The 27,110-nt window shown below is 46.8% G+C and overlaps 2 protein-coding genes across 4 annotated transcripts; one reads left to right on the plus strand and one right to left on the minus strand.

The window, feature by feature from the left end:
• Nucleotides 1–666: 666 nt before the first annotated feature.
• Nucleotides 667–3,630, plus strand: Gstm5 (glutathione S-transferase, mu 5). 2 transcript variants are annotated; one of them, NM_172038.2, is made up of 8 exons: nucleotides 667–742; nucleotides 1,038–1,113; nucleotides 1,397–1,461; nucleotides 2,066–2,147; nucleotides 2,239–2,339; nucleotides 2,765–2,860; nucleotides 3,030–3,140; nucleotides 3,392–3,630. In NM_172038.2, exons 1-8 carry the CDS (start codon nucleotides 695–697, stop codon nucleotides 3,488–3,490), a joined length of 678 nt encoding a protein of 225 aa, NP_742035.1. In that variant the 5' UTR covers nucleotides 667–694; the 3' UTR covers nucleotides 3,491–3,630. The 2 variants fall into 2 exon arrangements, with proteins under 2 accessions (NP_742035.1, XP_038958976.1); XM_039103048.2 differs by lacking the exons at nucleotides 667–742; nucleotides 1,397–1,461 and having other exon boundaries at nucleotides 1,043–1,113.
• Nucleotides 3,631–12,182: 8,552 nt separating this feature from the next.
• Gstm6l (glutathione S-transferase, mu 6-like) lies at nucleotides 12,183–19,020 on the minus strand. Of its 2 annotated transcripts, XM_039102079.2 has the most exons (8): nucleotides 18,916–19,020; nucleotides 18,520–18,595; nucleotides 18,083–18,147; nucleotides 17,714–17,795; nucleotides 17,517–17,617; nucleotides 16,022–16,117; nucleotides 15,829–15,939; nucleotides 12,183–14,125 (listed from the first exon to the last, which is right to left on the minus strand). In XM_039102079.2, the coding sequence occupies exons 1-8, from the start codon at nucleotides 18,949–18,951 to the stop codon at nucleotides 14,036–14,038; spliced, it is 657 nt and encodes a 218-aa protein (XP_038958007.1). In that variant the 5' UTR covers nucleotides 18,952–19,020; the 3' UTR covers nucleotides 12,183–14,035. The 2 variants fall into 2 exon arrangements, with proteins under 2 accessions (XP_038958007.1, NP_001099934.1); NM_001106464.1 differs by lacking the exon at nucleotides 18,916–19,020 and having other exon boundaries at nucleotides 13,494–14,125; nucleotides 18,520–18,601.
• Between the last annotated feature and the right edge of the window lie 8,090 nt (nucleotides 19,021–27,110).

Below are 27,110 nucleotides of genomic sequence, written 5' to 3' on the forward strand. Positions count from 1 at the left end.
ACATTCTACCTCTTTCTCCTACAGTCTTATAAACCAGCCTAACACGATGGCATCTTCTGTTTGCCTTGCATATCTATTTCTCACTTTCAGTGTTTGCTCTACCTTCCTCTTTCCTGGAGTGTCCTTTGAGGCATTTCCAGTGGGCATGACCTATCCTTTATCACAGTGGCCCTATTCAGTGTCCCCGGCCTCCCTCAGTCTCCACAGAGCCATTTGTATCTTGCATAGAAAATGTTTCTACCCACAAAGTACTCTAGGTATTGCCTCTACCAGAATCGTTTCCTACCTCACAGTTTTATGTGTCTAAGTGATTTATTGGGTTTTGTTGTTATTTCATCATGCATTCCTTCTCAGCCCTTCCCATGTCCTACCAAGGGAGCCAAAGACAGCGGTTCCCTTGTGGTCAGAAACCCGCAATGCCAGTTCGTTGTGCGAAGTGACTCACGCTCCCCAAGTAACCCACTGCCGAAGAATGGATGCATCAACAGCTCTGAGAGAAGTTCGCACCAGAGTATTTCAGGAGCCGCAGCATCTGCGCCTGCGCAAGGCCAAGTGACCACGCGGAGGGCGGGTGGAGCACAGAGCGAGAAAGGAGGAGGCAGTTCAGTCGCGTTGACCCCGCCCACAGCGTCCAGTATAAAGTTAGCCGCCCACAGTCCATCGCGTATCCCAGAAGGGGCTAAGATCTCCCAAAATGTCGTGCTCCAAGTCTATGGTTCTGGGTTACTGGGATATCCGCGGGGTGAGTGAGCCCTCGCAAGCCCAGACGCTGGGACAGAGAGGTGCAGGCGGGTGGGCGGGATCAGGGACAGGCGAGCCGACCTCCGGCCGGCCTATGGGGTCCCCAGGCCCGTGGGTAGAGGAGGGGACTGGACGTACCCGGGTGTGAGCTAAAGGGCTGCTTAACGACAATTTCCCTCGACAGGATGCAGGGGCTTGGCAGCGTTGGGTTGGGGACGTTGATGGACGGGGGTTAAAAGCAAGTGGGCACTGCGCAGGCGCTCTGACTGGGGTCTTTCTCCATCCTCCGCCTTTAGCTGGCTCATGCCATCCGTATGCTCCTGGAGTTTACTGATACCAGCTATGAAGAGAAACAGTACACGTGTGGGGAAGGTAATGAATGTCATGGGTGCCAGTGGCCCATGATGGCTCTTCAGTGGTCTTTTACCCAGAGGGTTGCACCACACAGAGATTGTGTGGGACCCCTTCTCCAGTCAGCTGGGAACTTTGCCAAAAGAGACCCATAGTTCTCGCTGGCTGTCCAAGCCCCTCTTAGTAAGCCGCCTTTGCAGAAACTCAGGGGTTAGCTTTTGGGGATTGGGAACTTGAGATATCAGGTCTAAGACGTTTCTCAGCTAGGTTGGTAAGGGGCTTGGGTCCCACTTCTCTCTTACAGCTCCTGACTATGATAGAAGCCAATGGCTGGACGTGAAATTCAAGCTAGATCTGGATTTTCCTAACGTAGGTAGCCTTGGAGGAGTGGGCAGAAGGGAAGGCCTTTGAGTGTATCTGTTTTTACTTCATCTCTAGTTTGGGAGAATCTAGAATAGAGGCTCTTCATGCTTATAGAATGGATAGAATTCAAGGGTCATTGAGCAGAAGTGAGAATAACATTTTATTTCCTACTAAGGACTAAGAAACACATTCTCCTCTCAAAGACATGCTAGAAGAGACATTAGTTGCTAGCCAGGTCTCTGACCTTATCACTGATAGTATTTTCATAGTATCCTAAATGTGCCCTTAAGGGTTTTGGTTGTTAAAAGACCTGTTCTTAAATGTGTCCATAAGCACACTACTCTTACAGTTTTGCTTGAAGGTATGAAATAGATACATTTTGCTTTTTAAAGTATTCTGAGAAACGTCTATATGCCACACTTGCATTCACAGTGGCACACAGGATTAAGCATCCTTGTCTAGGATCAGGTGAGGACCAAGTGCTACTTTCTATTTATTTTGTTACTTCTCCCAGCTTCTCCTCTCTCGTGTTCACACCTTGCAAGTCTTCTCTTTTCCAGGCGAGTGGAGGACCTGGAGGTCTAGGTTCACATTAACTTTCCCCTTCTAGCTGCCCTACCTTATGGACGGGAAGAACAAGATCACCCAGAGTAACGCCATCTTGCGGTACATCGCACGCAAGCACAACATGTGTGAGTGGGCTAAAGGTGGCATGAGAGAGGAGGCAGCTCGCCCACCTGGAGGTTGGTAATCCGAGGCTGATTTACTGCCATCTGGCTACAGGTGGTGACACCGAAGAAGAAAAGATTCGAGTGGACATCATGGAGAACCAGATAATGGACTTCCGCATGCAGCTGGTTCGGCTCTGCTACAATTCTAACCACGTACGTTTCCTCATCTGGAACCACCCATGTTGGGCTTCGGGCCACAGTGCTAAGGATTCTTCTGCTCCCTTCTACGGTTGCCATCTTTCTATCAACCCAAACTGTAAGGATTAGAAACGGACTCTGCAGTGTTGGGTTTGGGTTTGTCCTGTAAGTCTGGCGTTAGCTCCTCCTCCTTTCCAAAGCCCAGCTCTCCATCCTGCCTCCTCCAAGTCAAGGCAGAAAGAAGATGCCCAGAGAAAGGTGTGGTGGGTCCATCACTGGTCCAGGCCCTGACTACAGCTATTAGCAATTCTGGGGGGGCAGGGCAGTGTGTGTAGAGGCCCAAAGACAGCATTAATGTGGGACCTGGGGATCAGACTCTGGTCACCCCCAGGGAACCATTGTGACTACCCAACAATAGTATTGCTCTTTTTCCCTCCTAGGAAAGCCTGAAGCCTCAGTATTTGGAACAACTGCCTGCACAGCTGAAACAGTTCTCGTTGTTCCTGGGGAAATTCACATGGTTTGCAGGAGAAAAGGTAGGAAGAAGGCACAGGGAGAGGCTGCCTGGCGGCTGCCCGCCTACCCACCTGCCCGCCTGCCTGCCTGCCTGCCTGCCTGCCCGCCTGCCCGCCCGTCTGTTTGTCTGTGTGTGTCTGCAGGTATTGGTGAGCTCCCCAAGCCTGACACTTCTTATCCTCGTTCTAGCTGACCTTCGTGGATTTTCTCACTTATGACGTCTTGGACCAGAATCGTATGTTTGAGCCCAAGTGCCTGGATGAGTTCCCAAATCTGAAGGCTTTCATGTGCCGTTTTGAGGTGATTTTCACTATCCCATTCTCAAAGAACTTTGCACAGGCTCCCCCATAGCCCGTGGACCCCACTGCACTTGCCCAACACCAGCTTCTGTCTAAATGGTTAGACACCTCTGGGCTTTAAGTCTCGGGATGATTGTGGCCTTTACACTGTGAAAGCACTGGCAGAAGTAGGTGAAGGCAGGCAGCATGTTTGTTGTGGGTCTGCAGGGCTGGGCCAGAGTCCTAACAAAACCCGGAATGCTTTTCCTTCAGGCTTTGGAGAAGATTGCTGCATTCCTGCAGTCTGACCGCTGCTTCAAGATGCCAATCAACAACAAGATGGCCAAGTGGGGTAACAAGAGCATATGCTGAGCTGGAGCTCGCTGCTGCTGAGCCATCTTTCCCTCAAGGGACCCACCCTCTGTAAGCTTCCTGCCAGCCTTGTCCCATCCGATCTGGAGGGGCCCGCACTCTGTCTCCTCTGCTCCTTCCAATAAACAGCAGTTAAATTATCTGGTGTCTAGATGGATTTCTTGGTGTAAAGGCCAAAGGAGCGGCGAGGAGATGTTGAAAATGAAGATGTGAGTCCATGCATAACTATGCTGACATTCTTTACTCCTCGGCTGAGTTCCAGGGCTAGAACTCCTCCCTGAGCCCAAGTGGGCACCGGGAGGGAAGGTGTCGCCCAGTTTGGGTGGCAGGTGCTTTTAAACAGACATGGCGCCCCTGCGAAGCCATGAGGAAAGTCCAAGCTGTGTGGTGCTGAGAGACGGCAACAGAACTGGAGCTCACAAGCGGCCCCTGTTGAGCCGGGCAGAGAGCGTAATGTGATAAAGATTTCAAACTGGCAGGCTTGTGAGAGCCGGAGCAGTTGGTAACGGATTAAAACCTAGAGAGCCTTATACCTCACACTAGCAATGTACACAGACAGTGCTGGTGAACTTGGAAGACTGATCCAGGTCCCTGAGGAAATGATCTCAGCCCTAAAATGCAAATCCTATCCCATGGCCCAACTACTGTTTCACGTGAGCTCACTAAAAACCTGTATACCCAAGAAGGCAAATTGTGGTGGTTCCTATAAGGAGCAAGTAGATGCCGTACGAAAGCTAGGGACTGTCAGGTGGCAGGAAAGGCATGGAATGACGCGGATGCCTGGTGACTGTGGGGACACACACTCAGAGTGCCAGCGTTAGAGAGGCAGAGACAAGCAGGTTCCTGGAGGTGTACTGCCCAACGTCTAGCCAAATAGTCCCTGGCCAGTAAGACACCCTCTCCAAACGGGGGGATGTGGGAGGGAGGTATCCTGAGGAATGACACCTGAGATTGTCCTCCAGCTTCCATGTATATGTGAACACGCACACACGTGTACAGGTGGACACACAGTGTGCAGTTGGGTGCACACACAGAATGAGCTATATGAACCAACATGGATTCATCTGAAGGCTGTAGTCAATGTACAGCAAGGGTCAAGATCCCCTCTCAAGGGCCAGTTGGATGAGGATCTGCGACCAAGCTTGTGATCGTTGGTACAATTCGATTTCTGCTATTTTGCTGAACAGAGATCTCAGCTTCTTGATGGGTAACAGCCAGAAGCCGCCACCTTCCTCTTCCTTGTAAATGAGTCTCCTGGGGAGAGAGAGATGTAATTTTATGTAACACAGCCATGGCACTTACATCCCATGTCTCTGTCCTAACTGTTAAGGTATGGACATCGAATGCCCTCCAATGGCCAATATGCTAAAGATTCCTCCAGCTGATGGTGTTTTGGGGAGGCGGTAGAACCTGTAGGAGAAAGGGCCCTTGGAGGAACATGGGGCTTTGACTCCTTCCTCTGTCTCTCTCTCCCTCCCTCCCTTCTCCCACCCCAATTTCCGGGATGCTACAAGGTTAAAGGGCCTCCCCAGCCACCCGATCCTATCATGAGGTACCGGGGCCACTACAGACCCAAAGCAACAGGGCCAAGGGACCAGAGATTTCCATCTCTGAAATTGTGAGGCAAAATTAACCCTTCTACATTTCAAGTTGATTTATCCTAGGTATTTGTCCCAAGGGCAGAAAACCTAGACACCACTGAAGGTAAATCAGCCATTGCAGGGGAGGGGATTACACGGGGCCCTAAGCTGGAGGCATGGAAGCCATCTCAGCGTCTGCTCACCCCAGGACAGAGGCAAGGAAATAGGAAATTAGTCGTGCAGCCTCTGAGTAGCAGTTCTACGGCAGGTGACATGAATTAGCATACAACACAGCAAGCAACCATCAGGTAAACACTTGAAGAGCACATGTCTATTTTGTGGGGTTTTTGGTTTGCTTTGGTTTGGTTTTGGCTTTTTTGTTTTTGTTTGCTTCGGTGTTGGTTTGGTTTTTGGGGGATTTTTGTCCTGACTGTCCTGGATCATACTCTGTAGACCAGACTGGCCTCAAACTCACAGAGATCCCCCTGCCTCTGGCTCCCAAGTGCTAGGATCTTCTATTTTTTTTTTCTTGGCATCACATTGATGCCAATTGTATGACCCAAAAGTGTAATGCAGGAGAGAGGTGGCTCACCAGTCCCCAGTCAGTCTTGAACTCTTAATTCTAATGTGGCTCAAGGAAATAATTCTGTTACAATGGCCACCTTTGGTCACTTCTGGTGAAGATAGCCTATCATCTCATAAGGACAGAGGGACGAAAATACTGAAAAATTAGTGACGTGTTTATTCAAGGCACCTCAGTAGGTAAAAAGGCCTTGTTCTCCATGCATTCCATTTAGTGGAGCAGTTCCCCGAAAGTGTTAGGAAGCTGGTTGGTTTTCTTGTTGTAGCTCGAGTACAGGCTTAAAGCATTTCCCAATCACAGGGAAAATAGCTTACATGATTAAAAGACCATTCACGGTGGAGGTTGTTTCCTGATGCGGTGGGCGGAGCAGGGACACTGATACCCTAGGCTTAAGTCTGCCTGGAAAGCCAGCTTAAGAGGGGCTTATGAGAACACCTGGCCTCTATAGAAATTACACATTCATTCCTATGTCCTCCAGCGCAGGACAGAGCCTTTAAATGACTGTGCTGGTAAAAAAATGCTGGAGCTGGATGGTGAAGGGGAGGAGGAAGGAGTTGAAATGTGCCAATCACTTTGCTGCTGACCCCTCTAGTGGCTTCTGAGGTCCCCAGCTAGCCTTGATAATGACCTCTGCTCCCCTCCCAGCTATAGCTTTTCACCTGTGTCCTCCCCACCAACCCTGGAATGCTGGCTTTGACCTTACTGAATTCCTTGTGGAACAGCTCAGGTTGGACTCTAGATGTGCACAGCCTAGATTCCCATCCTGATTCTTCCAGTCCCCACCAGTGGTAGCCTCCTGTGTACAGGTCTATTCTAATGAGCGAACTGCTCCCCCGACTTGTTCTGAGCAGGGAGTTAGTATTTCTAGACTCCTTGGCAATTGATATTATAAGTATTATACCGACTTACCGTCTAATTCCATGAGGCGCCATGTTTTCTTCTGCGTTTTCATGCTTCTGACCTATTCGGTTGCCCTTTGTTTTCTCTGCAGCTCCCCACCCCATTCCCCCATCCCCCTACTCACCTTCTCCTCCAAACCTAGAACTGACTTCTGCTGAAGCTTGTGGAAGCCATCACTTCCCAGTGAGAAGCCTCCACAAACCTCTCGATCCCAAATGCAGACTCAGCACCACTTTGGCCCACTAAACACAATAGAAACTCCACACGTATCCCGTGAGGAAACTCCACATGTATCCCGTGAGGAAACTCCACACGTATCCCGTTCCCACACGGGCCTCCCACTCCTGCTCTGCAAGGCTCTCTGCTCTGCTTGGAGACAAATGGAGGTAACTCGGATAGAAATGTTCAGTGTTGGCTCAGCGCAGCTTCAGGGAGATCCAGGAGGACAGACGAGAGCTGGGGCCAGAGAGTAGGCTATTTGATACCGTGGCCAGCCCACTCCCTGCTTAGGACAAATGGAATGAAATGCTTTTGAAAAAGACCAGGGGTGGGTTTATAATGTACTTATGTGGTTTTTAATGGAAATAATTATAGGTGACTTGTATGTAGGACTTAAATCCAGAAGAAAGGATTAGGTGGATGTGCGTGTATTTGATTCTTAATTAAATGTATGCTGCTGTGTCAGACTTGTCTAACACAGGTAATACAGACCTGCTATATTAGAAGGAGGTGTTTTCAATAAAATAGGAATAGAACAGTCAGGGTAACGTTCATATTGTTACAAGTTTGAAGTGAACTAGAATTTTAAGGTATCTATATTTTATTAAGGTGTGATGTTTCAATTATATTAACAACTATTCCTTTGTCGTTGCTGCTGTTGTTTCAGACAAGGCCTCATACATAGCCAAGGTCACCTCACATTCACAATGACCCCGCTGCCTCGCCCTTCTCAGTGCTCAGATTGCAGGTGTGTGCCACCACTTTTCTTTTTAAAGAGAAATTAAAATCCTTCCTGCTTCCCTGATAAATCCTGTTTCAGGTGAGAGGAGAACTATGGGAGTGCAGGTGGTTTTTACAGAGCCTAAGGCCTCTCAAGCAGACTTGTGCTTTTGGGGAGACTGAAGCCACCTCCTAACCTGACTTGGTTGAGAAAAGCCTGTTCTGTTTAGAAGTGTAAATAGTAGAAATCTGTGGATCGGCTGGTAAAGTAATTGCATGCAAGTGTAAGGACTTGGGTTCAAGTCCCCTGGGCCCATGTAAAAGCACCTCACAGCAGGGCACTGTGGGGCATAGAGACAAGTGAATCCCTGGAGCTTGCTGGCCAGCCAGTCTAGACAAGTTGGTATGTTTCAGGTTCGGAGAAATCCTGTCTCAAAAAAATAGCGTGGAGAGCAACAGGCTGTCAGGCATCCATCCCCCACGGGACCCCAGGAGTTAGTAGTTGTGAGTTTCAGGGAGTGTGCTGAGAACCGAACCTGGAACCTCTGGAAGAACAGCCAGTGCTCTCCTGATCCACCCTTCCAGCCCTGACCAAGAGACCTCTTATTGATGGTTCGATGATGTTACTCATTACTGCTCTGCTGAGATTTTCTATTTTTGTGTTTTATATTTGGTAAGATATATGTCAAGGTATTTATTGATTTATCGTATGTTATCAAAAACTTTGTTGTATACTTGCTCATAAAAATGTCAGATCAGCCTGGGTACTTCTGTCAAGTTCAATGTCTCCCTTGCCATCTCTGGTGTCATTAGTGTAAGTCTTCTATCCTTTCCTTTCATTTTTTAAGCAACGTATTTATTTTTATGTGTTGTGTCTGCATATGTAACTGTGTATCCCATGCGTGCTTGGTGCTCTTGGATTTACCCTCCAACATTACGGTCACATGTGGTTTTAAGCCAATATGTAGGTGGTGAGAATTGAACTTGGGTCCTCTGAAGGAACAACCAGTGCTCCTAACTGCTGAGCCATCTCTCCAACCCCTTCTCTCTTTTTCTTAGTTAACTGTAACTAAGAGTTTGTCCACTGTATTTATTGAATAACCAGCTCTTTGTTTTGCCCTTGTTTCATAGTCCTTTAATCTCAGATCCATTTATTTCTACTCTTTATCATTTCTCTCCTCCTATGAACTTGGGCATTGAGTGCCTTGTTCTTCTAGCTCTGAGAGCTGCAGGGATAAGTTATAAATTCGTGCTTTGTTGTAGACACTGACTGCTATACAACCTCTTCTTTCTTGGTACTACTTTTATTGTAGCCTGCAGAATTTGGTATATTGTATCTTCAATAAATATTTTGATTTCTTGGTCTTGTCCTTGACCTACTTTTCATGTATTTGTTGTACCCTTGCCAGAGTTTTTTGTTTTTCCTGCTGCAAAGTTCTATTTTCATTGTGTTTTAACCAAAAAAGATCCTTCGTAAAACTCCAATTTTTAAAGTCCGTTGAGAGCAGCTTTACAGTCTGTCATGTGATCTACCATGGAAAGCATTCCATGTGCCACTGAAAAGATCGTGCTCTGTAGTACATGATAGGTCCATTTGGTTTGGAGTGAAACTTAACTCTTCTGGTTTTCTGTTGATTTTCTGTTTGGATCATCAGTCTGTTTCCAAAAGGAATATATTAAAGTTCTCAAATGATAGTTTCTATTATTGTATTAAATCTATCCTTATCTTTAGGCCTATTTATGCTTGTTTTGTATTTGGGTGCTCAAAAATAGGTATGCATAGATAGAGCGATTTATAGATGATAGATAGATAGATAGATAGATAGATAGATAGATAGATAGATAGATAGATAGATAGATACTAGAGGGGGATTATTACATTTTGTTTAACTGACTCCTTTAGTATTCTATAATGACCATCTCTGACTTTTTAAACATAGATTTTCATAGTCTCTTGTCTGTCTTATCTGATACAAGTCTGTCTTTCTTCTGGATTACATTTATAACACCTTATTCTATTTCCTCATTTTTGGTCTATGTATTTTCACAGAAGCAAAATGAGTTTCTTATAAGCACCATATGCTAAAATTTTGGTGTGTTTGTCTGTGTCTGTGTGTATCTCTCTCTCTCTCTCTCTCTCTCTCTCTCTCTCTCTCTCTCTCTCTCTCTCTGTGTGTGTGTGTGTGTGTGTGTGTGTAGGCCAGAGGACAATCTAATCAGGAGTCACCTACTGTTTTTGGTGAAGCCTGGAGCTCACAAGTCGGATAGCCAGGCAGGCCAGCAAACCCTCTAACTCCGTTTGTCTTCACCTCCCCAGCTCTGGGAATATATGCACATACCATTATTCTGTTTTTAAAGAATAGTTCTTTAAAAAATTCATGCATGTATTCAACATTTCTTGATCATACCCACTCCTTGCTGCCCTTCCTCAAATTCCCCCACCATATGTTCCCATATATTTGGGGATGGGAGCTTGGTCCAGTCCATGCTCACTCTTTGGTTGGTGCTTCAGTCTCTGAGAGCCCCCAAAGGACCAGGTTAGTTGACTCTGTTGGTCTTCTTGTGGCATCCCTGTCCCCTTCAGGTCCCTCAATTCTTCCCCCAACTCTTCCACAAGATTCCCCAGGCTCTGTGTAATGTTTGGCTATCGGTTTCTGCATGTGTTTCCATCCTCTGCTGAATGGAGCTCTCAGGGGACAGTTATGCTAGGCTTCTGTCAGCAAGCATAAAAGAGTATCATTAATAGTGTCAGTGCTTACCCATGGGATGGGTCTCAAGTCGGGCCAGCCATTGGTTGGCCATCTCTGCTCCAGTTGTCCCTGCACATATTGTAGTCAGGACACATTTTGGGTCAAAGGTTCTGGGGTGGGTTGGTGTCCTTATCCCTTCCCGGGAGTCCTGCCTGGCTACAGGAGGTGGACACTTCAGACTCCATATTCCCCACTGCTAGGAGTCTCAGCTAGAGTCACCCCCATAGACTCCCTGAGGCCTCCCCATCCCACCCGCCCCAGTCCCAGGTACCTGCACAGATTTCCATTCTTTCTCCCCCTCCTACTCCTGATCTGCCACCCTGTTCTCTCCATCCTCTTCTACCCAGTTCCTTCCCTCCATCCACCTCTGATGTCTATTTTCTTTCCCCTTCATAAGCCTTTTTTATTTACATATACTTAGTTTTAGTTAACCTCCCCCAGGTTGTTATCCCTACAGGACAGACCCTTATGTTTGTAAAGCAATGTTACACTGTCTTTTACCTGGAGAATTTTGTTCACACAGTTAAGATAATTATACATAAAGATATGAGAAGATGTTCATGGGTAAGAGTGCTTTCTGTGCAAACATGAAGACCTGAGTCCTAATCTCTGGCATCAGGATAAAAGCCAGGCCTGGATCCATGGGCCTGTCATCCCAGGGAGGAGGAATAGGAATAAAGATAGGCAGGCCCCTGGAGCTCGCTGGCCAGCCAGCCTGGGTGGAGCTGTGAGCTTCAGGTTCAGTGAGGGACCCTGTCCTGAGGAAATAAGGCAGAGAAAGATAGAAGTTCTCCTCTAGACTCAGCTTGTGTGTGTGTGGGCATACACACATACACACACACATGTACATATAACACACACAAATGCATGCACAATAACACACACATGTACATACACATAAAGAACACAAATGCATGCACACACACAAATGTATGCACATATAACATGCACATACACACACATACAGAACACAAGTGTATGCACACATAACACACATATACATACACACATACACACACAAATGCATACAAACATAACATACACACAAATAAAGTCTTACCACAATGATTTTATAACTTGATCTCTATTTTCATTGTAGTTCTAACTTCTGTCTTTCTCTCTTTGTCATTCTCTCCTCTCTCTCTCTCTCTCTCTCTCTCTCTCTCTCTCTCTCTCTCTCTTACACACACACACACACAGAGAGAGAGAGAGAGAGAGAGAGAGAGAGAGAGAGAGAGAGAGAGAGAGAGAGAGCCCTTCTGTGGTGATTTACTTTAGTGGTGTGCTTTGATTCTTTGCTTATTCTTTTGAGTTTGTCTAGTGTAGGTTTTTGCCTGTCACTACCACAGCCTTACAAACCCACCTTTAAAACAAGTATAGCCGATTTGAAATTATATCAACATAGTACGACCGTACAGACAAGAAGAGAAAACAGAGAACATTTAAAAGTTAGACCTTTCCCTCCATTCATTCCTGTTTGAATTTTTGACACCTTGTTTTGCATCTTTTTTATATTTCTAGCATATGGGTTAATGTAATTATTGTTTTGCTTTTTACATTTCATATCAAAGATATGATTTTCACACCAGGTTTATCATGTTAGCTATTCTTTTTAAATTTTGTTATTGTTGTTAAGGGTTTATTTTTATTTTATGTGCATGGGTGCATATATGTATGTGTATCATATGCTTGTGTGGTGCCCACAGAATTCAGAAGAGGTAATTAGATCTTCTAAAACTTGAGTTATAGGCTGTTGTGAGCAGCCATGTGGATGCTAGAGATTGAACCCTGGTGCTGTGTAAGATCAGCAGTTGTGTTTAACCATCGCGCCATCTCTAGTCCTCATGTAGTTTTTATCTGTGAGGTGTTTTTGGTTTTGTTAACTTTTGTCTTAGTCAGGGTTACTACTGCTCTCATGAAACACCACAACTATGAGCAAGTTGGGGAGGAGAGGGTTTATTTCACTCACAGTTCCATATAACATCGTCAAAATCAGTGAGGACAGGAACTGAAGCAGGGCAGAAACCTGGAGGCAGGAGCTGATGCAGAGGCCATGGAGGGGTGCTGCTTACTGGCTTGCTCCTCACGGCTTGCTCGATGAAGGCATTTTCTCTACTGAGGCTCCCTCCTCTCAGCTGACTCGCAATTGCGTCGTTGACATAAACTGTCCAGCACAACCTTCTAATATTTTATTCTCACTCCTTAACATGTCTTTCTTTTCATTTGAAACATTCTATTTGGAATTTCTGGCTAGACAAATCTGGGCATATCTGAGGTATTCTCTCAGGCTTTGCATATTAGGAAAAATCTAACAAGACCTGCATTTTCCCTTTGATTAGCTTAGGACAGAGTAAGGTAAAATACACAGTCACAAACTGAAAATGGTGGGGGCCACTTTTGGGGAAACATCCTGAGAATAGGAGGAGAGATGTCTAGTTTAGGGAAAGCAGCTGGGAGAAGGAAACAAAAGCTACTTGGCCTAATGGAGCCTCTCCCATCAGCCCAGAACCTCTGTCCATGGCTGTGGTGGCACTGTGACTGCTGACTAGTGAGGAACCCCATCACAGAAGCAGCACCCTCCTCTTAGGAGTCCAGGTGGGCAACACAGAATTAATGGCAAGGAACATTAAGAATTGTAAGCAATCTTATACTCTGTGTGGCCATCAAGATCCCACACACACATCCCTGCCCTTCTGTGGACAACATAACAAAGGCCACCCAACCAAGTCAACATGGTTTGTCCTGAGAGACACAGGTAATAAGACACAGAGCAAATGTGGTTCAGACTTCATTGGGGATCAAAAACGGCTGGACAGTCTCATGTTGGGGACCAAGATTTGCAAACTAGAGAGCTGGTCTTTCTGGCAGTGCAGGGCAGCCTCCCACTGAAGAGGAGTGCCTCCACATGCACAAGGTTGGATTCTCTGGCAGTGCTGGGGAACCAGAGTCAAGTGCATCCCTTCATCACCCCAGCAAAGCGGAGGGCTACTTGGATCCAGGACAAAGACAAGAAAGGAGAGGAAGAGACTCTGAAGGAATGGGGAACTGGGGTGAACAGAGGTTTGGCTTGGGGAGAGGTGTTGTGTGTAGTTTTAAAAACAGGCTACTGCCTTTTGCCTGGGACCACACCCAGCGCTCTGGCCCCTCCTGACTCCCTTGTTCCATCCAGCTTAGCTCCTGAGTGGTTGTGTTACTAGCCCATTCCTGCGACCCTGGAATTCAAAGCTAAAAGACACACAAACAGCTTTATTACTTTAGAATTTGCCTGCTAGGCACAATTGCTGGGCTCAGATAACAACGGCCTGGAAAGGCGTGCTCTTACCAGTTTATTATCTCCATCTCCCTCTGCCCTAAACTTAGTGACTTGTATCAGCCAGCCCCTGCCAACATCCTTGGCTATCCGCCTGTTGCGGAGGCCACAGGCCCTAGCTGCCGGAAGACCTTACATGACTGTTACCTTCTTACTCCGAAGCACAGCAGAAAAAGCCCCTCTATCTTTCCCTGAATCTCCTTTTTCTCTTGGGACCCGGAAGTCCCACCTATACCTTCCGCCCAGCAATTGGCTCCCAGCCTTCTTTATTGACACATCAAGAACCAATTAGGGAACTAGACCTGAGTTTGAGAACCTCCCCTTACAGAAAGGCTGGGTAGAAAGCGGAGTCACTAACACCTTTCAGAGAAGAACGGAGGTGGGAAGACTGATACAGAGATGCCCGGGGACGCAGATGGGCCCCAGACCATGGACCGCAAGCATAGAGGTAAATCTCCTCCTGGCCCTGGTATTACGGGCGCTCTACTTGTTACCCCACAGCGCTGTCTTCAAATACACAGGGCCTGAAAGGAAGCGGCTGGACTTCATGTAGGCAGAGATCTTCTCAAGGGTCTGTGAGTGGAAAGAAGACAGCAAACCGCTGGCTTGGAGCACCACCGGGCTGAGCAGCTCAACCCTATGAACTCCATGTGGGCCCAAGACCTGGAGCAGGGCAGTCCACCTCAGCTCTGGCAAGTAATCTCTTCAAGTTCCAAGTGTCCCACCTTAGGAAGAACATCAGATGGAGAAACCACCATCGTGAGGGCTTTGTGTCTTTTAGTCTACCATAGGTTTGGAAGAAGAAAAAAACACTCAATGATCCTACAAGCTAAGTCCTAACTGATCATTCATCAGGAGGAAACCTGAAGACCAGAGAGGTTAAGCAACTTCTTCCTAGTCACACGGCCATGTCACTGTTGGCACAGGCATATTCTTTTTCCATAGGGAAGCGCCTGCCTGTATTTGCACACAGAGAAGGGAGCAGGCAGGAAGAAAGGAGTTTTCAGAGCAGGCCTGAAAAAGAGCCCAGATCCCACCCCAGATCCTGGGTCGAAGCATCTGGGATGGAGGGAGGCAGGGCAGGGTTCTGATCTGTTATCAGAGAGCAGAAAGTCTGTTTCTCCACCTGCTACCTGAGTCCAGTATTACCACACCTCAATACAGGAACCATGCTGAATTCACGCAGCCTGCCTGAATTCTTACCAAGATCCAGTTCTCGGGCTAAGTAACTGCTGAGGAATTCTAAAACCCAGGACTACTGTATGCACCAAGCCAGAACCCCAGGCCCTAGGCTGCAACTTCCAGGTCTCCCCCCCCCCCACTTTCCCCACAGTGATACCAGCTCTTGCGTAATCCCCAAAACTCTTCCACTTGAACGGAAGCAGAGCTAATGAGAACTAGCTAAGGAAGCACATCACTTGTTGGCAAGTAGGGAAGGGAAACAGATCCCAGGCTGAGAAACAAAGCACTAAGTTAACAGCTCAAATAATAACATTTATTGAGCAGCTGCGAGGTTTCAGACTTGAATCTCTGGCCCCAGGTGATACTGCACCTCACAAACTAGTGCGATCACCCCTGTGTGCTCTACTTAGGCCCAGGATGAGGGTACAGGGCCTGTCCTCTGGGACCTGACAACGTGCCTCACATGAAAGGTTTAAAGTGAATGTATGACTTCATCTCACTGGAGCATTAGAAGACAGGAGACGGAGGCAAGAGAGTCCCCTACCCTCAAAAAGATAACCCCCCAACAAGGGCTGTGCTGGTCTACTCAGTCCAAGTACTGTCTCCAGCCCTAAGCTCCCACAGTGGGGATGTGAGAAGCAAAGTGCTCTACAGGCCAGCTACAAAGACTCACTGTATTGTAACACTTCACACGCACCCTCACCTTCCTAATAACTAAAGCCAGCTCCAGGCTTGCACATGGCTGTCACGTTCTACTCCTCAAAAGGGTCCTGGACAGGAAACCCTGGTTGAACATAGTGAAGCTTTTCATTTCAACACAAAGAGAAAGAACCATTCCAGTGCTGTCTACACAGAACAGGCCCAGAGGGTGGGACTTGAGCCCTTGAGCAAGTGACAGACCCATAACTCTTATCTACCTTGTAGGAATCTTGTACTGACAAATTTGATCTTATAATGTAAGATGCTGAGCCCATGTCCTCACAGAAAACCAATGTTCAATAAATGATAATTAGTCTCTTAAGGATTAGGAAATCATCCTAGAAAGGGGGAAGGGAAGTAGGGCATCCAAGAGGAAACAGGGATCAGGGCATCACCTCAAATCGAGCCATGAAGTCCTTCAGATTTGGAAAGGCGTCCAGGCACTTGAGCTCAAACATACGGTGCTTATCGAGGACATCATAAACAAGGAAATCCACATAGGTAATCTGCAGGAAGCCCAGGGTGAGTGCAGTGGAATTTGATGCCTGGGAAAAATGGCAGCTCCTCCTCCCCACCCCCTCCCTTTACCTTGTTCCCTGCAAACCATAGCTGCTTGCCCAGGAACTCAGAGTAGAGCTTCATCTTGTCAGGGAGACCCTCTAAGTACTCTGGCTTCCGTTTCTCCTGAGGTGGGGAAAAAACAATTCCTATCCTGGACACAGGCTCCCACAGACACAGGCTCCCACAGACACAGGCTCCCACAGACACAGGCTCCCAGACTCATGCTCCCACAGACTCATGCTCACACAGACACAGACTCACACAGACACAGGCTCCCACAGACTCATGCTCCCACAGACACAGGCTCCCACAGACACAGGCTCCCACAGACACAGGCTCCCTCAGACACAGGCTCCCACAGACACAGGCTCCCCAGACACAGGCTCACACAGACACAGGCTCACACAGACACAGCCTCACACAGACACAGGCTCACACAGACACAGGCTCTCACAGACACAGGCTCCACAGACACAGGCTCCCACAGACACAGGCTCTCACAGACACAGGCTCCTACAGACACAGGCTCCGACAGACACAGGCTCCCACAGACACAGGCTCTCACAGACACAGGCTCCCACAAACACAGGCTCACACAGACACAGGCTCACACAGACACAGGCTCTCACAGACACAGGCCCACAGACACAGGCTCCCAAGACACAGGCTCCCTCAGACACAGGCTCCCTCAGACACAGGCTCCCACAGACACAGGCTCCCACAGACACAGGCTCCCCAGACACAGACCCCCTAGCAAAGAGTTGACTTTAACAGGAATGTGGAGGAGAGTACATGCCTTCTCAAGGCTGGGCCTGAATCAGTCTCCAGATTTTAAGCTAAGTCATCAGTACTGATTAGACTCCTTCAGACACCAGGTCTCATTTGTTGAAGGTGATTGAGAAGCCAGATGAGTACAACCCTGCCTTTGAACTCCACTTATTGCCCAAGTCAGATCCTGTGGGTCGGACTCAGAAGTGCCTATCTCTGTGCCTGGCACACTGGACTCAGATGGCTGGTGCTATCAAAGAAGCAAGATATTCAAAGATCTCAGGAGGGGAGGCAATGTTCCCCCTAGCAGATGGCAGAATAGTGGATATTCGAGTACTTTTTATAAAGTGAAGGCATCTTTGATGTTGAAAGGAAGGAGGGTCAGGGACCTATGGTCAAACTTGAGCTGCCTGTTGGGAAGTGGTCCTGATTCCTTTTGCTACTACAGGCATTGTTCAGAGAAATAGCTGTGCCATGTCTGAGGCCATCGTGTGTAACACTCCCTCTCCCATTCTTTATTTTAACTCATGGTTTTAGTCTCCATATTCCAAGAGCATATTGATGACATAAATAGTTGGAACAAAAGGTCTATGAGAGTTAAAGGTTGGAGATGGAAAGGACTCTAAATACATCCTCTAATGTTTTAAAAAACTGTATTTCTACCTTGTAGAACCGAAGTTATAGGAGTCAATATAGACAGGAACATAAGCCTTTAACTCCAAAACCTGTCTTTCCCACCCATGGGGGGACTCACAAACTCAGGGCTGTAGCAGACCATTGAAAGCTGCCTACGAGTGTCCACGGCCTGGTTCTCCAAAATGTCCACACGGAGTCTCTCTTCTTCTGTCTCTCCACCTGCAGCACACACACCAAAGACCATCAGCATCAACCCCCCCCCATAAACCCAGGGAAATGACTGCCATCCCCCACCCTGCAGCCAGCCCCACTCACACAGGTTGTGCTTCCGGCCAAGGTAGCGCAGGATGGCATTGCTCTGGGTGATCTTGTGTGACCCATCGATTAAGTAGGGCAGCTGGATAGACAAGCAGGGATGGTCAGATGGGTTATGGGGTACCTGAATCCCTTCCCTGGGTGAGGACAGACATGGACCTGGCACTCAGTGTGCCTGCCCCGGGAAACCCTCCATGAGCACAGTGTACACTGAGTGGGAGAGCCGGGACACAGCCCATCACAGAAACACTGTGCAGCCAGCAGGGATGGAGCAGGAGAGCAGAAACACTGATGCCATCCCCTCAGCCAGGCCAGGAGATGAGGTGAGAGCACCAGGCCTTCCCCACACCTCCCCTTCCCTGCACCTACATTAGGAATGTCCAGGCCCAGTTTGAACTTCTCACTCAGCCACTGGCTTCTGTCATAGTCGGGAGCTGTGGTGGACAAGAGGATGTGAAAGGAAATCACCCTAGTTTCTACCCTCCTACAGAGACCTGACTGAGGAGTCGGAAACCTCCCAAGCATGGAATCTGCAATCTGGATCATATTCCAAGGTTGCAGGAGTGAAGAGTACTTGGGACTGTGGGTCCTCCATTTCTAAGGCTTACAAAAAGTCTTGGCAAATGCTAAATTACAAACATTGGAAGACTAAACTGCCTTCGCAGAGGTTTCCTGAAGGTGTGAACTCTAGCTAGTTTTAGCTAGAAGAGTGCCACAGACCTGGGCAACAAAGGGCCAGGCGCAGGGGCTCCTGGGGACTACCAATCAGAAGTTAGGGAAGAGTCTGACTAAGAGGGTGTCATTACCGTCCCCCATGGTGTATCTCTTCTCCTCATAGCTTGAACCTGTGTATTCCAGGAGCAGACGGATGGCTTGACCCAACTAGGAGACACGGATGATCAGAGATGCACTGGATCCTGACTTTGTGACCTCTTCTCTCTGCTTGAACCCCTATACTTGATCTAACAGCACGCGCGCGCGCGCACACACACACACACACACACACACACACACACAAACGGGGAGGGGGAGGGGGAGGAGAAGGGGGAGAAGGGGGAGGGGGCGTCAAACATCCTGAGCAGTGAGAGGTACAGGCAGAAAGAAGAATCTATCAGGTGTCTTACAAGGATCCATTTCCTAAAACTACTCAGTACGTTTTCCACCCATGTCCTCATCGCTCTTAGACGTCAGACCCTTCTCACCCCACGGATGTCCCAGTAACCCAGAGTCATAGGCATGGTGCTGTGCTGTCTGGCTTCTGTGGAGCTAAGTAAATGAACTGTAACTATATCCTGGTGCACAAGGAGAGAAGCCCTGAGACTGGTAGTGAGTCCCGCCTCCTTGGTGCCACCTCTTTCTTCTCCATCCGGCCCCGCCCCCGAGAGGCTTAGCTCTCCCCTGGGTCCTCTCTCACCTTCCAACCCTAAACTACTCCTCAGAACAAGGCAGGGGCAAATCCAAAGTAGCCTTGGCTATGTTTCCGCCCCCACCCCCGACCTCCCCTGACACCCTCCTACCCCCATCCCCCACCCCCACCCCACCCCTGCACCCCCGGCCTAAGGTTTGCATCCGACTTCTAAAGTCTGATGGGGAGTGGTTCAGCAGGTCTGCCTCATGCCTCCTCTGCCTACTCCTTCTCTCCCTGTGCCCCAAGCTGTCAGTATCCTTGGAGAGGCCAGATGTAGAAAATGTAAATATCTCTCCTTCTTTCCTCTTATCATTCTGCCCATTGCTAGTCCAAAACAGGACACCGCAGAGGAAGACTTTAGTCTTATTGCTAGAAGGGCCAACTTGAAAAACAAACACGTAAGGAATGGTCTTGTCTCCTTTACAAGGACAATAAAATGGACCAACCCAAGGACAAAGGGCAGGCAGTATTATCAAGTGGTTTCAGTGTTTGGAATCTAGTGTGTGTTTGCAACTCTGGACGCTGAGGCCACTGAGACCCTGTGACACCTCATAGCCAAGGAGGGCAGTGGTCTGCCATTGCTTTACTCGGCCATTGCCTGACCCTGGCCACCAGAGGGACAGGTTGGAAGCACAGAGCTCACAGCTGGAGACTGTATGCATGTGATCCCAGTGAACTGACTCCTCTCGGGCTTCCTAGGGACGAGAGGATGCTGTCAAAGCCGATCCTTGGAGAACTCTGCACAGGACCCAGGGAGCCAGATCTTCAGCTGTCAGGGTCCCTGACCCATATGTGTCTAGGGATGAGAAGAAGCCTTAAGTAGCTTGTTAAGTCACCATTTAAAAATAGTGTACAACTTCCAAAAGGACAATGTCCTATCAAGAATACTGTCTTGCCTACCAGCCTACTTCCTTGAAGGCAAGATTATTTCAAAATCAAGAGGTGTGAGACTAAAGGAAATGACAAGACGAAATTAACACTGAAAACAGATGACCCAGACACTGCTAATTGAAGGGCAAGGTCTCGGCTATAAGAAAGTATATTTGGAGAATTAACATCAGTGAGGTCTTGAGGGTACAGTTTAAGTGTGCCTGGGACAGGTTGAAGCTATTTTGGCACGAAGGGCAGAGGAACTACATACTCTGTGGATCCTTGTGTAGCCCAGAGCTCAGAAACAGTGTCATGGGGCTAGCAGAATTCACTAGCGGAATGGTGCTAGCTGTGGCAAATGCTACTTATTGTTTAGACATGGCCAGTTCTCTCAACTCAAGTCACTAAACTGTACTTTAGCCTCAGAAGGAGCCTAATGCCCCCAAATAAATTCTCACAGAGCTTTCCCCTGACCAGAGTCTACTACAAGGCATAAGTGCACGGACACTCACATGCACAGGTCTCAGAATCACTGTTCAGGATATGTGCTGGGTAATTTTATGTCAACTTCACAAAAGCAAGACTCATCTAAGAAGAGGGAATTTACAGCCATGGGCACCCCACATAAGGCTGGCCCATAGGCAAGATTATGGGGCAGTCTTGATAAATGATTAATGATTAATTAATGATGTGAGAGGCCCTGGGGCTGGTGGTCTTGGGTGCTGTAAGGAAGCCCAGTGAACCAGCCATGGAAAGCGAGCCAGTAAGCAGCACCCTTCCATGGCCTGTGCATCATCATCTCCTGCCTCCTGCCCTGTTTGAGTTCCCACCCTCCCACCCTGACTTCACTCAGTGATGGACTGTGGTGTAGACCTGTAAGCTAAAATAAACCCTTTCCTCCTGGAGTTGCTTTTAGGTATAGCGTGTTATCAAAGCAATAAGGAAGACAGGGCACACCATGGTCTTCGTAATTATGAACAGGGAGATATATAATTTTTGACTCCAGTTGAGAAAGTAATTTTTAAAGAAAAACTCATGCAAATTAAAATAATAATCTTTAAAATATAGGACAGGGTCTGGAGAGATGGCTCAGTAGTTAAGAGTATTTGCTGCTCTGTCAGAGGATGGGAGTTTTATTCTCAGCACCCATACAGGGGCTCACAACTGTCGGTAATTACGGTTCCAGAGCATCTGCAACACTTGCTTCTTACCTCCACAGGCAAAATACTCATATACCTAAAACAAATTTAAAATATATTGGACAAATACTGGGGCCTCAGTGTTTATCCACCTAGCCCTTCCTTAATATAGTTTTAAAAAGCAGTTGTTGACATCTTCCTACAGACCAGACGCTATGCACAGCACGGTCCTTCTGTGGACTGGTGAGTCAGGAAATATGGGCCACACCATCCTGTTTCCACACTCTCTGAAGAGGGGAGAGGAAGGCAGGGGCACCAGGACAGGAGAGCCATGCTGGCCAGGACAAGCTCTCTAAGGAACTGAGAAAAGGGACTTAGAGTCTTCTAGGGGAGAGCAGCTATGCTCAAGGAAGAGAAGGAAGGATTAGGCCAGCAGGCTCTCAAAGCAGTGTCCCCAGGGACCAGAGAAGAGAAGGTTCATAGTGACCTCATAGGATTGACCCCAGAGTTGCCAGACCCTCTGGATCTCCAAGTGCCTGGTCCCAGCTGCACAACATGGACAGTTCTAATTGCACAAAGGGACTCTGTAGGACCAGCAAAGTGTTCTGGGCAAAATGTGGGCAGGGCCTATAGAATGACCTTGGGGGCTGGGGGTCCTAGCTCCTTCTAGATCTGTAACTAGCATTCTAATATTCTCAAGGCTAATTCACAGAATTTTCAAATTAAATCGGGTCAGAATTTCAGATTTTTAATATACAAATCGTTAGATCTAAATGCTAACAACATGGATCTAGAATTCTTTCACTGTCTGTGAAACATTGTTCATCTAAACTTAGAAAATCTATGGTACAAAAGAACAGTTTCCTAAATCTAAAGAGAAGAAAACAAAATCTCAGTCATAAGATGCTGACAAACTAGAATTCTGTAAAAGAAACTTCCCACGTGCTTTATATGTTAAAAATAAGGTAAAATATAGGTTTTCAGAAGGCAGAAAAGCAACCCAATCTGAAATTATAAAAGATAAGAAACATTTCTAAGAAGAAAAACAGGGAAACTTTTTTATTGTTATTTATTTTTATTTTATGTGCATTGATATTTCGTCTACATGAATGTCTGTGCACCATGCCTGTGCATCGCCCTCAGAGGCTAGAAGAGGTAAGCAAATCCTCTAGAACTAAAGTTACAGGTGGCTTTGAGCCATTCAGTGGATGCTGGGACCTAAACCCAGACCTTCTAGAAGAACAGCCAGTACTCTTAATGGCTGAATCAATCCGCCGGCCACAATCAGGAAACCTTTACAAATATGCTTTTTAATGGGATAGCTGGGTTTCTAGAAACATTCTAAAGGGATAAAATATTAGTCCAACAGCCTAAACACATAACTTTAGAAAAGGTCATCTGGCCTGCCCGTGGCCGTCTATATCAAGACCATTGGATAGCCAGAGATTCCTGACTGCAGCTAGTAAGGAGTCTAACTTGAATAGATACACTGTGAAATGACTCTCAAATCACACCCTTCTCTGTATATCTCTTAGAAACAGAACTTAGTACTGGAGAGATGGCTCAGTGGGTAAGAGCACTGACTGTTCTTCCAGAGGTTCTGAGTTCAATTCCCAGCAACCACATGGTGGCTCACAACCATCTGTAATGGGATCCGATGCCCTCTTCTGGTGTCTGAAGTCAGCTACAGGGTACTCATAAGATGATGATGATGATGATGATGATGATGATGATGATGATGATGATGATGATGGTGGTGGTGGTGGTGGTGGTGGTGGTAGTGGTGGTGATGGTGATGGTGATGATAATAATAATTTTTTTAAAAACCCATAGCATTTAGTACCTTAGTCTAGAAATACATTGTCTCCCCCCTATCTTTCACTGTATAAACGTACAAAAACATCAGACTTTACTCATTGCTTTTAGACTTCAATCTCTAGGGAAGATTCCACGACCACGTAGATTGTGAAATGTTTGTGGTTTCTCTTGTATTGCTTGGGCTCCTAGATTCAACCAGCGATCCCAAATGAGAATCATCCTCTAACCACTTGACACCCAGTGTATGGCTTGCCCTCACTGACTGGAGCAGGGTTCTGCGCACCCCACCCTCCCAGTAGGGAGTCTGCTCCAGCTGAGATCCTGGGCTTCAGGCAAAAGGTGAGACTACTTTCTGGTCTTTCTGTGTTGCCTCTCTAAGAAGTGCAGCCACTGGCCTGCAGACTGGTGAGTAAACGGTTTCTGTTTTAACAGCACTTTTTTTTTAGACAAAAATTTGCTGTGGATCCCTAGAATATAACAAAACAAAACAAAACAACAACAGCAAAAAGTTGAGGTTCCCTTCTTGAATTACATCAAAAGAGTGGCTTTATGAGCAAAGGGAACACCTTCTCCAAATTCTGCTCTCTGAGACACAAGTGTGTTCTGTAGCCAGCTGCGACCTGGGAGAGCTGAGCAACACTGTGTCCAACCATGCCAGACCTGAGGAGTCTGCAAAGGGAGTTTTCTCAGTCTGTTGCCTGGCTACCATATTTTTGTAGGGGACTGGAGGTATTAACCATACAGGTAAACACCTTTAATCTCCTGTGGCAACAAACTTCTTTTATTGTTTCAGTCAGTCCCCAAGAGTGAATTTTGGATCCTAGCTGTGACACTCTGTAACTAGTTTAAGAATAGCTCTGGCTTCCTAATCTGTTTCTGCTTACACAAACCTGTTGGCAGCCTGGTTTCTCCTAGCTTTATATGGGACTCTGTTACACGTTGGCAGTTTTCCTTTGTGTTTAGTGATTTCTCCTGCAAATGTTTCAAGTGTCATGAAATTTTATCAGCAAAACATTGCAAAGTTTTGATGCAAAGAACTCTCTGCTGACCCATGCCCTCTGCCCTGAGAAGTGACCAGGGAGGATCTCTGGGTGGTTTTCTCAGACAAATCTTACCATGTTTTAAAAAAAAAACACACTGTAAGATGCCTCTTTAGTATGGGGGTACATTTCTGTCTTATAAAAATGTATCTTAAACTCCTTTCTCAATGAATTCCCTTGGGCTCCAGAGAGGGAAAAAGGTGTTTTGACTATTTTGAATTGTTTGTGTGGCTCTTGAATTCGGGGTATGATGTTTTCTTCTTCTATGGATATCTTTTGAATTCCTGCTTGTCTTGCTTCTTTTGATGTTCCTTCTCTGAGGGGGATACACAGTGTTGAGGCTTTATATACAGGATCAATCAGAATACGGCCTGAAAAGATGGCTACATAAAACATATGGGCAATAACTGCTATGGGTGATGAGGAAGTCCTTTCTTCTTTTGCCTCTATTGGAAGTCCTTTGAATTTTGACAGAGCATTATTTCCTTGTTGGAGAGCTTGGTTGCTTTTGGTTTTGTTTTTTGTTTGTTTGTTTGTCTGTTTGTTTTGTGTGTGTGTGTGTGTGTGTGTGTGTGTGTGTGTATGTGTGTGTGTGTGTTTGTGTTTGTGGGGGGTTTTGTTTTTGGTTTTGTTTTGATCCTTTAAAATAATTATTCTTTAAAAAAAAAAAACAACAACTCGTTTTAAGCCGGGAGCTGTGCACATGCTAGGCAGGCATTCCAGCTCCCTCTCCTTCTTGTTTGTTCGGCTCTCACACATAAATAGTGGTTATAGTTTAAGTTGTTTGTTTAAGCATGCCTCTGGTTTAAAATTCTTCTTCTTTGTAGAGCATGACAACAACTTTGCTTTATCCTCCGCCCCCCAGCTGAAATGAATTACAGACTCAAGTGAGCAACAATTGAGGGTCTGGGGGTACAGCTAAGTGATACAGAACATACCTACACGCATGAATTCCTGGGTTCAACCTGTGCACGCGTGTAAACACACACACACACACACACACACACACACGTGCGCGCGCGCGCGTGCACCGTACACCACAGAGTTGTCAAGACATTTAAAAGACAAACAAAAGTCAGTTTTCCAGTGTTTTAGCAAAGCACCTAAGGTAATCAAACTTAAAAAGTAGAAAGGTAGAGGCTGGAGAGATGGCTAGACGTTAAGAGCGCTGTCTGCTGCTTTTTCAGAGGTCCTGAGTTCAATCCTCAGCAACCACATGGTGGCTCACAATCATCTATACTAGGATCTGATGCCCTCTTCTGGCATGCAGGTGCATATGCAGATAGAGCACACATGTACATTAAATAAATAAATAAATAAATAAATAAATAAATAAATAAATAAATAAATAAAACGAAAAGTGTATTTTGGTTCCCTTTGGGATGTCTTAGTCCATGGTCCACAACCCACAGCTTTGGAGCCTGCAGCAAGACAATTCATCACAGTAGAGCATGTGCAAGAGGAAGCTCCTTCACCTTAAGGCTGAAAATGAGAGAGAGACAGAGAAGCAAATAGACCAGAGTCCCATAGTCCCCTGTAAGGCTGTATTCCTATTCCCTAAAACCTCCCACTATATTCTACTTCATAAATTTTTCACCAGTTCCCAGTCACACCAAGCTAAGGACCATGATCTTAACACATGGCCCTTTGGAGAACATTCCAGATCAAAACTACAGAACTACTCTAAACTCAAACCAGAGAACTTTTTTGTTTTGTTTTGTTGAAATTGGTTCGCACAACCCCTCAAGCTGGCCTTGAACTAGTGACATTGCAGACGGTGACCTCATTCTCCTGACTCCACTTCCTGAGTGCTAGGAGTATGAATACTGCACCACACTGGGCCAGCGGACTCTCATTCCCATCTGCTGGAGTTTGAATGCTGAATATCCCAAGGTCTGTGTGTTAAAGGCTTGGTGCTCAGAAATCCTATTAGGATGTGGTAAAGCCTGTGAGAGGTAGAGCCCAAGGGAGAGTATTGTGGTCTGGATAAGAAATGTCCTTTCAAAGAGGTTGTGATGCTAATCTTGTCAGCTTGACACACCTGCAGGAAGAGAGCCTCAACTGAAGAGCTGTCTTCATCGGCCTGTGGGCCTGTGGGCATACTTGTGGGACATTACCTTGATGGTGGTTGATGTAGAAGGGCCTAGCCCACTGTGGGCGGTACCATCCCTAGGAGGTTGGCCTGAGCAACAAAAACCAGCTCGCTGAGCAAGCCAGTAAGCATCCCTGCACCACAGTTTCTGCTTCAAACTCCTGCCTTGATTTCCTGTCTTGGCTTCCCTCAATGATGGACTATAACCAGTAAAGGAAAAAAGGAGGGGAAAAAAACCCTTTCTTTCCCAAGTTGTTTTTGATTGAGGTATTTATTATCATGACAACAACAAAAACCAAACTAGGATGAGGATCATGACTTAAAAGCTTGGTTATCAGCAGACGGGGTCTTGGGAATTAATTAGATGCTGAGGGCTTTGACTTTGTTACTGAACTAATTTCTTGATAGATTGATAACATGGTAGGACCTAGTTATAAGAAAAAGTTCCCTTAGGAGGCATAGCCTGGAAAGGTATATCTTATCCCTGGATCCTTCCATTCTCCTCTACATCCTCATCCTGTCCATCATGAAATGAGTGTCTTTGCTCTGTCACACGCTCCCTACCTTGCTGGTTTAGCCTTGCATCAGCAATGGAGCCAGTTGACCATGGACTGCCATCTATGAAACTCAGAGGCGAGATAACCCCTTCTGCAAATTAACACTCAGTCAGATGTGATCCCAGCCTAGTCCTTTAGGGGGTTGTCTTTGAAGAGGATCTTCAGACTCTGCCTTCCTCCTCCTCTTTTGCTTTCTGTGTGTTCTACCACAGCCTCCTGCTGTCCTGTGCTGCTCTGCTGCAGGCCCTAAAACACTGCAATCAGTCCTAGGCTGAACCTCTCGATCTGTGAGACATTCAGGCTGTGATGAGCAAGGCAGCCACAGTGGCTCCCTGGGAGAGAACCTTAGGATCTGATGTTTGCTCTGTTACGTGTCTAGTTTGCTTTGCGTCGGACTCTCTCCCCTTACTCTCTTCCTAGTCCTCTTTTTCAGAGTAGGATATTTACACTGTCCTTGTGCAAGCATTGACTCT

Source organism: Rattus norvegicus, chromosome 2 (genome assembly GCF_036323735.1).
Source record: "Rattus norvegicus strain BN/NHsdMcwi chromosome 2, GRCr8, whole genome shotgun sequence".
NCBI lineage: Eukaryota > Metazoa > Chordata > Mammalia > Rodentia > Muridae > Rattus > Rattus norvegicus.